Below are 11,793 nucleotides of genomic sequence, written 5' to 3'. Positions count from 1 at the left end.
GGGGGCTGGGGCGGGCGGTGAGGCGCCCCGCCTGAAGGAAGGTGGGGGGAGGGGGCACGGCGCCGCCCGGGGCCGCCGCTCGCCCCGCCGCGCTCTGACGCCGGGAGCCATGTGATGGCCCCCTCGCTATAAGGCGGGGAGGAAGGCCGCCCTCTCTGGGACTCGGCCCCAGCCTTTTCACCGTCTTTCCTAAGGCCCGGCAAGCCGCCCCCTCCGCCCTCCCTCCTCGCCAGCCTCCTCCCCTCTCCTCCTCCCAGGACTAGGCGCGCTCCCTCCTGCCCCGCATCCATTAATGTCTGGGGGCTGAGGTGAGGAGAAAGAAGGGGGAACCGACTACCAGGCGCGGCGGCACAGACCCCGCTCGCCCCCCCAACCCCGACCCCAACCAAAAAAAAACCCAAACAAAAAACCAACCCCAAAAGCCCCCGAAAAAGGGGGAGGGGAGGGGGAAAAAAGAGAGAGAGGGAGAGAAATCCAAAAAAGCAGAAAAAAAATACCCCGAAACAAAACCCAAACCAGCCGCCGCCTCCGAGCGAGCGGCGGCAGCGCTCCCGCGGCGCGGCGGCGGCGCTGGGGGCCGGCGCGGCTCGGAGCGGCCCGCCTGCCCGCGGCGGCGGCGGGGCGGCTCTCCGCCGAGCGGCGCGGGGGCCTGGCGGCGGCGGGGAGGGCGCCCGCCCGCCCGCCGCGCCGCGCCGGCCGCCACCGATGCGCTGCCCCGCCGCCGCGCCATGACCCTGAGCTCGGAGATGTCGGAGGCGTCGGCGCTGGCTGAGGAGACCGACATCGATGTGGTGGGCGAGGAAGACGACGAGGAGGACGACGAGGAGCCGCAGCCCCGCCGCCGCCGCCGCTCCTACGCCGAGGAGGAGGAGGAGGAGGAGGAGGATGAGGAAGAGGACGAGGAGGATGTGGGCGACCTCCACGACGACGCCCTGCTGCCGCGGTCGCCCGTACGCGGCGGAGGCGGCGGAGGAGGAGGCGGCGGCGGCGGCGGCGGGGCGGGCGGCGGAGACGGTGCCGGCGGCTCTCGGTCCCCCTCGCGGGGCGGCCCGCAGAAGGCGGCGGCGGGCGGCGGCGGGGCGGGCGGCGGCGGCGGACCGGGCGGCGGCGGCGGCAAGAACAGCCTGGTGAAGCCACCCTACTCCTACATCGCCCTCATCACCATGGCCATCCTGCAGAGCCCCAAGAAGCGGCTGACGCTGAGCGAGATCTGCGAGTTCATCAGCGGGCGCTTCCCCTACTACCGGGAGAAGTTCCCCGCCTGGCAGAACAGCATCCGCCACAACCTCTCCCTCAACGACTGCTTCGTCAAGATTCCCCGGGAGCCCGGCAACCCGGGCAAGGGCAATTACTGGACGCTGGACCCCGAGTCCGCCGACATGTTCGACAACGGGAGCTTCCTGCGCCGCCGAAAGCGCTTCAAGCGGCAGCAGCTCCCGGCGCCAGAGCTGCTGCTGCGCGCCGTGGACCCCGCCGCCTTCCTCCCGCAGCCCCCGCCCCAGCCCCCGCAGCAGCCGCCCTGCGCCTACGGACCCTACGGCTGCGGCTACGGCCTCCAGCTCCAGCCCTACCACCCCCACTCCGCCCTCTTCGCCTTCCACCACCCCTCCCCGCCGCCCCGCCAGACCCCCGCCGCCCCCGGCAGCGCCCCCGGCGCGGCGCTGCCCCCCGCCGCCGCCGCCGCGCCGCCGGGCCCCTTGCTGCCGGCGGCGGACCTGGCACGGACGCCCTTCGGCTACGGGCACCCGCTGGGCCCGGCGCTGGCGGCTTCGCTGCACGCCGCCAAGCCCGGCAGCGGCGCGGCGCTGGCCCGCTCGCCCTTCTCCATCGAGAGCATCATCGGGGGGGCGCCCGGTCCCGGTGCCGGTCCCGGTCCCGGCTCCGGGGGGGGCAGCAGCTGCGCCTCGCAGTCGGCCGCCGCGCCGGGGCTGTCCCGCTCGCTGGGGAGCGCCGGGGGCGGCCTGGCCCCCGCCTCTGCCCTGCCCGCCGCCCCCGGCTTCGCGGCCCGGATCTCTAACTGTTAAGGGTTTTTTGGGAGTCTTTCCGAAGGTAGGACCTGGGGATCGATCGCCTTGCTCCGCCGCTGGGATGCTCGGCGAACGCCGCCCGGACAGGCTGCGGGCTTTGCACGGGGATTGCGCGGTGGGGGGCTCGGGGAGCGTCCGCCGCGGTATTTATGCAAAGCCGGGTCTAGGTGCTGCACGGGCAGGCGGTCACGCTACTGGAAAGTTACTCCTTATTCCTTAAAAAGAAAAGAAAAAAAATTAATAATGGTGATAAATAACGTCTCTAAACCGTTGAAGTTCAGAGATTCTCAGGTCTAGGAGCTTGAAAACAGTAATGTACAGGAAAAAAAAAAAGGCTTGAGGGAGGACAGCAAAGCAATACTTTTTTCATTTTAGTACACTTGTCTCATGTACTTTTATAAAAGAAAAAAAAGATTAACATGTTTACACAGAAGAAAGTCAAGATTATCATTTCTTATTTTAACCTGTGTTTTGTATTATAATAGACTTAACGGAGTTTTTTATTTTGTACTTTATGCGTATTCTTTACAAGGAATATTGTTAAAAATTACTGGCAAGTATTATTGTACCATTTTAATGTAAAATTTTTACACATTTTCAAAAATAAAATTTTTAATTTTCAAAAAAAAAAAAAAAAGGAAAAAGAAAACCCAAAAAGAAACCCAAAGACCAAAGGAGCCCAGCCAAACAATTGGCTTCGGACCCTTCCCTCCTTAATACTTCTCTCTTCTTTGGGACATTGATATTTTTTTCTTCGGGATTAATAGCACAATAGCCAAGGAATTTTACAGCTTGAAATTTATTATGTCTGAATTTGACCGCGAAGAAGAAGATCAGAATATGATCTTTGCAGATAAACCATTGTTAACTCTAGCAGAGAATGGGGGGGAAAAAAAAAAAGCAAGGACAAAAGAGGGAATAAATAGAAATAGAGGTCTCTCTCGCGGGGGTGAAGCCCAGTTCTGTAAGGCACCAATCAGGGGATTGATTAAAAAGCCTGTTTTAAACTATTTTTATACTTTTGGGTGTGTTCTAAATCACAACTGCATCACAGTTTGGTTTCCGAGAGGCCCAAACGAAAATACTACTAATAAGGGGCACGTACTGAACTTCAGAGAGATTTGTCCTAGACACTTATGTTTCTGTGACGATAATAGGGACATGTGTTTCTACTTTTCAATACATATAATATAACATGAGCATTGGAATATCCTCGTGTGACGAGCTGATTAAGTGCACGAGCTATTGAAGTAAGGATAAGTAAGTGTACGAAACAAACTGTGAAAGCAGCTTTTCTGATTCTGAACTCTCGTCTTAACCCGCATAAAGCTGATAGATAACTGTTTCTTAGACTAAAATTATTTTTTAACCAAAAAGCCCGCCTCATGTATTCGGAGCTTAGGCATGAAAAGAGAATCGCAGGTTTTAAGAGTAGGCATGTGTTTGTTTGTTGTGGACTAGGGACATGAGTTTTTCAAATCAGGGAGGCGCTTTTCAAGTACGACTGTATTTATAACAATTTAGTAGATTCAGGGATAAATTACGTGAATTTTCGTAAAACAGAAAAAAAAGAGGGGTGACTTTTAGTACTCTCTGCAGTGAGAAGGGGAAGGTTGTGCGGTTAACATGCTTTTGCATATCGAAGTGCCTCATCGCCTTAGTTTTAAGTATTTTCGTGCATAGAAAAGTGATGATTTTCTGTTTCGTTTGTAGCAATGCAGGGTTAAATCAATGGTTTTCAATAAGCGGAAAAGACTGGACGTAAGGTCTCTGCTGGACTCCGTTTGCAGTCTGCAGCTGGAGGGCCTCTTTTGGTATCCCGGGGTCCCTCCGAGGATGAGGAAGTAGAGTCCCCTTTAATTTCTAAAACTAAGGGGGAAAGATCCCCCAGGCACTGCGTACGTCCCCCTCGGGGAAGACCGCATCCTTTTCCCCAGGGACAGATTATCTCCCTTTCCCCGGGCCCGGGCAGGGGGATGCGCCGGGCCTCCGCGCCGGTCCAACGCGGGGTACCGAGAACGGTTTAAGCGCCCCTGAGAGATGCGGCTAAAACGAAGCAGGGGGAGATTTTGCGGGGGAGAAGGCGGCTGTAGCCGTGAGCGCGGCGGTACCGGGCTCCCCGAGGAGGGATGCTGCTTGCGGGCCGTCCAGCTTCTTCTGGCTGCCGGAGCAGCGGCCCCGCGGGGAGAGGCCGTGCGAGTCCTTGCGCTGTCCCCGCGCAGTGAGAGGGGAAGAGCAGGTTCCGGCGGCCCGGTATTTGTTTCTCTTGGCTTCCCCGCAGCAAACCCCAGGGAGCCCGGCGACCTCCCCTGCGCGGAGGCCGGCCCGGCCCGGCCCGGCGGGCGGCGAGGTTCCGAGCGTGCTCACCGCCCGTCCTTCGGGTCTCTTCAGAGAAAAAAAGCCAAACGTGCTCAAAGGTATATATGGCAAGGAAACTGCTCGGCCACTTGTTCCTCCCACGCTTTATGCCGGTCGTCTGCATCCTGTGCCGACAGGGCCTTCACCTGGGAGCTGGTAGGGGAGCTGGCAGGAGCAAGTTGCAATACGTAGCGTAGCTTTATTTTTTATTTTTTTTTTCTTTAAGCGCTGCGGAAAAGGGCCGGGGAATGGGGCCTGTGGTGCTGGGGGAAGACCCCTTCGCTCGTTTCCTCCGAGTCGGCGGGGAAGCCGCCCGGCCTCCGCCCCGGGGGCCCGGCGGGTCCCGGTTTCCCCCGCCGCTGCGCTGCGCTGCGCGGTGGATGGCGGCGGCGGAGCAGGTGCCGCCAGAAAAGGCGCCGTCCCCGCAGTCCTTTGAGGGTCTCGCAGCACCGCCGGGCCGCAGCGCCCCATTCGCATGCAAATGGTTCGCCGTGCCCCCACCTCCCCCTCACCCCCCCGGCTTTCAAGGCGAACAGAGAGGACGTGTAGTCCTCGCAGGGACGAAGCCCGGACGAACAATTCCTCCAAAATAGGCTGGCCCCTAATAAACAAGCTAGTGGGACAAACAGGATGGTATCGCCTGCTTCTCCTCCTCCCAGCTACAAAGTGTGGATTCATTAACCCGTCTCTTTTTCTCATCATATCCCCGTAGGGCTGAGAGACGAATTACTGGAGCTGAATTGGGAGGGGATTGCTCTATGAGGGGGCTAATGTTTCAATCAATTCCTCCAGAAGGACCACACAAAAAGAAACTTTTTAGTTTATGGTGCTATTATGCAGAGTTTTAATCTAGGGATAGATTTAGCCAAATGTTATCTATTGGGAATTTAATGAAGCCCTTATGTATTCAATCGCTTTTTATGCCACACACAGTGTCTCTATCCAGAAACGTTTCCTTCCACATATTTCTTTGTTTCTGTTGGGTGATTTATATATTTTTAATTAGGTTTTTTTAAAATTATTTCTTTTCAAGCATCTTGTATAACGTTTCTCTCAAGCGGGACTGTGTTAGGTCCCTTCCCACATCCCCTATAAAAGAAGCTTCCCCTTCCCTCCCCCGTTTCGAAGCTGATTAGTTTGCACGTCCGCACGCTGCGCCCTTCCCGCCGGAGCGCTCCCCCCGCCCAGTGCAGAGGGCCCCGACACCGGGATGGCTCTGCCGGCACCGGCGTGGGCTGCGGCGGCCGGCGTAGCCCGGGGCTCCGGCCGAGGCACGGGGCCCCTTAGCGCGGCTCCCTGGCCCCGAAGCTGGTCTCCTCCCAAACGTTCCCCATCCGCAGCTCCTTCTGGCCATGCATGCGCTCCTGGTTATTTTTCTGGTGCAGGGAGAGGCACCCCTGGGGGCAGTGGGACGTTGGCTGGTTACAGGCTGGTTTCATGTACCCAGGGCCTGCCCCGTCCCCGACTCCGGAGGGTGAAAGGGGGGGCCAGGCCCTCACCTGCTCTCAGCTGCTCCCTTTCTTGCAGCGCTGGTGGCGAGGGCAGAGCGCACGGTCGCCCCCGCCGAGACTGAGGCCTGTGCGGGGGATCTGTTGGAAAGTGGATCTGGTTTAATAGTCCCTTGGCACGGCCCGGAGGCTCCGCTCCGTATGTAATACTTTCCCTCATTACTTACAGTAAGTACTTCAGTAGTCTCTGATAATATTGTATTTGACAGAAATCATGGAAATTATGATCGTGGCCAAACGCTCCCTGCACTGGGACTTGCTAACCAAAGCAGATCCGTTTTTCAGCTTGTTACCAGCAGCTCCCCCATCCGCAGCGAAGTTTCTCCCGCTTCCCTTTCGGCGCGGCGCCGGGCCGCCCACGCCAGCGGGACCCGGGCACCGGCGGGGACCGGACGCCGTGTGCCCGCCGCCGGCCGCCTCCCCAGCAGGTAGGTGTCCGCTCGCCCTCCGCCCCTGCCGCCCCTCACTCGCACAACCCCGGTGACCGGCCGCAGGTGACTGCGGGGCTTCTCCTCCCTTCCTTTCCCCGTAAGTCCTTTCCCCGCCACAGCCCCCACCGTCGAGCAGCCACCGTGGGCTCTCCTCTCGACGCCCCTTCCAGCACGACTGAGATGCGGAGGAAAGATTCGTGCATAACTGTGTGTTATGTACGTGTGGGCAGGAAAATGTCACTCCTCGACGGTAACGAGCTGCTTTTGGATCCATGCTGCGGCAGCAAATGTGCTCGTTGCCTCTTTGCGCAGGCGGGTGCCCATCGATTTGGGGGTGTGGGCGTGGGGGGAAGCGGAGACATGCAGGCGAGCCCCACATCGGTAAACCACTTATTCCTGTTTTTCCCTTGCAGAAGAGCTCCGTGCCCCGCCGCCTGTCCCTGCTCGGAGGGGTGCTGCGGGCTACCGGCCACGCCGCCCCGCTCCCCGCCGCCCGGCCCGTCTCGCCGCGCAGTCCCCGGCGCGACCCAAAAGAAGAGACGCAAAGGGTTGGGGGGGCTGGGGGAAACGTAGGGAGCCCCGCGGCAAAACTCGCGGCCCGTCCGGGTGGCACCGCGGTCTGTGCGCGGCTGCGCAGCGGGGCAGAGCCTCCGCGGCCGCGGCGGCGCTCCGCGCCCAGCCCTCCCGCAGGAGCGGGGAGGCACCCGGAGGCGGCTGGGCAGGAATCACCGCGGGAGCCCCGCGGAAGGTGTGCCTGGTACGAAGGTGTGCCTGGTACGAAGGTGTGCCTTCAGCGCAGGGCTCCGGCTCCGCGAGCCGCCGCGGCGAGGGGCAGCGGGACTCCGGCTCCGGTCTGCGCCTCGGAGGAGAGGAAAGACCTACCGGCTAGGCTCCGGAGTGCCCAGAAAGTAGAAAAAACTATGGACTGGACTGTACGGAAATTTTTTTTTTTTTTTTTAAATGCAGTGTCTAGCCAATTTCAGAAATGATATCACTGAGCTGAATTCAGAGGGAAAGTTTTGTTGTTTTTTTTAATCAAAACAATTAAACTTGCCCTTTCTCCAAACTACAAGAGACCTGTTGAATTGATTCTAAGTTTCCCTTTCGTTGATGGAGCAAAACGGCATGCAGAAGTCTGCGGGGCCCCATATTTAGATAATAAATTATACAATTTATGTTGGAAGCAAAAGGATAAATAGAGATTTCAGTTGTTGCATTAATTCGTTGCCTGAGACTGGGAAAGCCTTATCCACGGTTAACCCGAAGGTATTTCTCTCCCCTACGCGCAGTAGAAAACCATCTGCATGCATCGAAACCATCGCGTATATAACGTTCAGGCGTGTGCGCCCGGGACGCGGTGGTGCCACCGACCCGCGCATCTGCAGCACTGCGGTCGTCGCTCCGGCAGATGCCCACGCTTCGGAAAGTCCTCATAAAACCCGGGAATATGGCTCTTCCTACGGCGGTGGACGTAGGTCTGCTTTCCAGCTTTCATTACGGGAGAGCACATGCACACCTGTATACACGAAATACATTAAATACACACAATCAAGATAAATGAGGTGTCTTCCTTGGGTTTTCTTTTCGTAAAATAAACACTGTCACGTCTGCTTATTTAGCAACCGCTGGACGAAACTGATAGCTTTCTAATATAGGTGCATACAGTGAAATTCCACCTGTCGACTCCACGAAGGGAGGGGTCAAGGAAAGCAGTTTCTTCGGATCAATAGTTCACGACTAAAGGAACCATTGGTGAAAAAAAAAAATGTCCAGCGCAGAGCGAGGAGGGGCAGGTATATCAAGCAACGGGCTTGCCCAAAAGTGGACGGGGTCAGAAATTAGGGACCGCGGAAAATAATTTATACTGTTCATTCCAGCCTCCCTCTTGCACAAAATCACGCCTGGGGCAGCTCGGTGGGTTCTGTCGAACATCCTCCCCGGCTTCCTGGAAGTCCTTAACTTGTCTTTCCCCGTGCAGACGGCGCTGCGTGTGGGGCAGCGCACACGACTGTGTGTCCTCGTACTGTTCCGCAAGCGCCGGGCAGCCGGCGGCCCCGCTAACACCAAACCGCAGACCTCCTCCCCTCTGCCTCCCGCTTCTGTTCGAGAAGCCAAAGGGCGGCCCTTCTCTGGAAATTAACCTCTTTAGATCGCTTTCAGCACGACTCCCCTCCCGATGGCTCTTCCCCGGGTGTTCAGACATCTGCCGACCGGGACATGTTTTTCGGGGGAGACCCCGGTCCCGCCCATGAAGCGGATCTCCGGCCCGAGCTACCGACAAGCGACGTGGATGTCTCTGCTTTTAAACAGACTCCCGTCCCCTCCAGCCTCCTCCCCACCCAGAAGAAGCCCGCAACAACTTGCTAACACACGGGCGAGCCAAACCCAGAGCTCCCACAAGAGCTTTTGAACCCGGCTCCGGCGCTGCGGCTGCGGCTGCGAGACGGCGCGTTTCTCCCGAGTAAGCGGCGCAAACCTCCGCTCCGGGTCAGAGCCGGGGCCGCCGCGGGGAGCCCGGTTTGGGGGGGACCGGCTGCACCGTGCCTCCTCCCGGCCCCAGGTACCCTGCCGCCCTGCCTCGGCTGCGCTGGGCAGCCGGCAGAGCAGACCGTAGCTGCCGTCGAGGGACTGATAACTCGCCCCGACGCGGAGAACCGCTGGCCCAGCCCGCTCCTGCCTTTGGTACCCACGCAGGGCGTTTGGAGACACCGTGGGGGCGGTGTGGGGGTGGGGGGGAGACGGGGAGCCCGGTGCCGGCGCTATAAATCCCTCGGCAATTGAGTTCTGCACCTTTGATTTGAAAAATCGGATTCCTTGAGTGGAAACAGTTGACAGGAACCTAAAAGGATTAGCTGCATTCCACACAGGATCATTTTTACTGGTAACATTTTGAAACGATTGATCCCTTCCAGACCATAAACAATGTCCAGAAAAATGATCTAACGAGACTTCCATTGTTTCCTTTTGTCTACGATTCCCCTTTCGCCAGCAATTTGATTAGGGACTTTGACAGGCTGGGTTTTAATTCCACCCCCCACGCCCGCCCCCCTTTTCCCCAGCGAAGTATTGAATTTGAAATCGCTCACAATTTGGTCCGTAATCCCAATCTGCCAGAGAGCGAGCAAGTGCGGGGAAAGGCAGGTAGGGGGGAAGAAGCAAGGAGCGCGGGCGGGGAGGGGAGTGGGGTCTTAGTTGCCTCAGGGTGCCGAAATGAGAGGTGGGGGCCTTCCCCTCCGCCATGCTGCTCCTGCGGGCTTTTGTGCTGGCCTGGCGGAAGAAAGGGAAGGGTAAAGCCCACCGGTGGACACACTGGCCCCGGCAGTGGCGAGGAGAGGACCCCACGCGCGGCCCGGTTCCCCCCTCGCCGTGGGCCGGAGGGACTCCCGATCCGCCGGACCTGCCTTGTCCCCCACCTCCCCTCCCCGTCCCGTCTGCGGACTTACCAGGGTGACATTAGCGGGGGAGGGGGCGAGGAGGCCCTGCCCTGCCGTGCTGGCCGACAGACTTTTCCTCTGTTTTGACACCTGCGCGCACTGCCCCATGCTCCTCTCCCTGATTTATCGCCCAATTAAAGGTTCAGCCTTCCTCAAGCCACCCGCGCTGCTTCCCTCCGCACCTTCCTCCCTGCGAGGAGGCGGCGGTGGGCTGGAATGTGGGGCGGAGACCCTCCTCAGCCCCCCGCCTGCTCCTGCACCCCGACGAGACCCCTATCACTCTTCTCTGCACAAACGCAACCTCGACCGGGTCTCCGCGGGTGCCGGCTCCCCGCTCCCCGGCGACAGCCCGGTAGGCGATGGACTGAGGTGGGGACCAGGGAAGCAAGCTGCTTCTCGGCTCCTTCCGCTTTTTCTTCCTTCTCCTCCCAGCGGCGAGCCGACGAGGGCCAGAGAGGTGCCCCGACGGCGCGGCGCGGCCCGGCCCGGCCCGGGGCTGTGCCATGCAGCGGGGAGCCCTTCCAGCCCGGAACGGCAAACCGGCAAACCTACTGGGGGAAAACCCGGCCAGGAAAGGCACCTCAATTATGTGTCCCCCTCAATTAAGAGATAGCAGCTCCTGTCCCTCGGATTCCTCGGGACTTGTCCTTCGTGTCAGGCTCCAGGATTCTCCTTCTTTCTCTCTTTCTTCTTTTCTCCTTCCCCCCCCCCCCCCCCTTTTCCTTTATTTCTTTTTCCTCCCACGGAGAATAAGCCGCTCCCTGGTGCAGATTGGCAGCATTGAGCATCTTCCTAACTTAACTCTGTCTTCCTTGCATCTATCAATCCACCTTTCTAATTAGACTAATTAGAAGATATGTGGAGTGTTGCTGGGTCCATAGACTAAACTGCTTAGGGCTTGTGAAAGGAAGGCTGAATGCCCGCCATGGGAGGTGGCCATTCAGGGGGATGGTAACTGTTGCTACATTTATCTCCTGCCATTGAAAAGAGCTCTGCTTAAAGCTCGATTAAAATGTTTGGAAACTAATGCCACCCTGGATCCCTCTCTAATTAGACGGCCTGGACAGATCACTCTGAGCAGTCAAAAGAAACTCCTTCCCGGGCCTGGCTTTTCTGTTCAGCAGAATTACTTCTCTCCACGACCACCCTGCCCCCACCTCGAAAAGAGAAAGAGAGATGGGAAAACAAACAAAAAAAAAAGGGGGGGGGGGGGCGGGTGAGATAGCGATAACGCAGCTATAAAACCGGAGGGCAGAAAAATGGCGCTAGGCCGAAGTCTTCCCTGGGTTCGCAGGCCCAGGCTCTCCGTCCTCGGGGTTTCTCAGCGGCCGGGATGCTCCCGGCTCCCAGTGCGGGTCCATAGGGGAAGGGGTCTGGATTGGGTTCCTCATTTCCTGCTCCGCTGCCTGCTGCCAGCCAGGAGGCAGGTCGGGGAAGGGGGAAATGCCGTCGCCCGGCACACCTCCCCCAGCGCGGCCGCGCTGCGTGCGCAGGTGCGGAGCCTGGCTCCTCGGCGTGCTGCGCCGCGCCGGCCGGGGTCGGAAACCACCGGTGGGGCAAAAACGGGGCGGACGGCGGATAGGGAAAGGTCACCCGCCGGGGGTGCGGCTCCTGCCCCCAAAACCCTGCCTGCAGGAAGCCCAGGAGGAGCGACAGTTCCCAACGGGCCGCCGAGCGAGGTGAGGGAAGGGCGGCTGGAAATTTCTCGCCCCCACCACGCCAGGTGCCCTGTGCCTCCGGCTCGCTGCTGGGAACACGCCCGCGGACCGGAACGCGCCTTCTGCATCCCCCGAAGCAGCTCAGACCCCGCTGTCCTGCCGCACGGCCCCCGGGATGTGGGCTGGGGAGCGGGCAGCCCTCGGGGACCCCCGGTGCTGGGGGCGGGGGGGCACCAGCCCCGGCGGAGCACTGCGGTGACTGAGCACCTCGTAAATCTGCGGCGCCGCTTCTTCCCTGTACGATAAGAGGGATTTTTGTCCTCATAAACGTGAATAAAAGATTGGTGCTGACGGGGGAAGGGCGGAGGAAAACTTTC

The 11,793-nt window shown here is 59.2% G+C and overlaps 1 protein-coding gene across 7 annotated transcripts; it reads left to right on the top strand.

The window, feature by feature from the left end:
- Window positions 1–728: 728 nt before the first annotated feature.
- On the top strand, window positions 729–7,833 carry FOXD1 (forkhead box D1). 7 transcript variants are annotated; one of them, XR_010069176.1, is made up of 4 exons: window positions 729–2,049; window positions 5,913–6,032; window positions 6,103–6,321; window positions 6,738–7,833. XR_010069176.1 is itself a non-coding variant. In XM_063321093.1 (2 exons), the coding sequence occupies exon 1, from the start codon at window positions 729–731 to the stop codon at window positions 2,022–2,024; it is 1,296 nt and encodes a 431-aa protein (XP_063177163.1). In that variant the 3' UTR covers window positions 2,025–2,049; window positions 5,913–7,833. The 7 variants fall into 7 exon arrangements, 1 of the variants encoding a protein (XP_063177163.1); XR_010069174.1 differs by having other exon boundaries at window positions 5,913–6,061; window positions 6,179–6,321; XR_010069175.1 differs by having other exon boundaries at window positions 5,913–6,061; window positions 6,166–6,321.
- Window positions 7,834–11,793: the final 3,960 nt, after the last annotated feature.

Source organism: Chroicocephalus ridibundus, chromosome Z (genome assembly GCF_963924245.1).
Source record: "Chroicocephalus ridibundus chromosome Z, bChrRid1.1, whole genome shotgun sequence".
Taxonomy (NCBI): Eukaryota; Metazoa; Chordata; class Aves; order Charadriiformes; family Laridae; genus Chroicocephalus; species Chroicocephalus ridibundus.
The sequence above is the reverse complement of the archived record's forward strand: the minus strand, read 5'-3'. Positions and strand labels throughout refer to the sequence as shown.

Excerpts from the sequence above, each read along its gene's own strand:
- FOXD1 (XM_063321093.1), top strand. The coding sequence starts at position 729 with ATGACCCTGAGCTCGGAGATGTCGGAGGCGTCGGCGCTGGCTGAGGAG.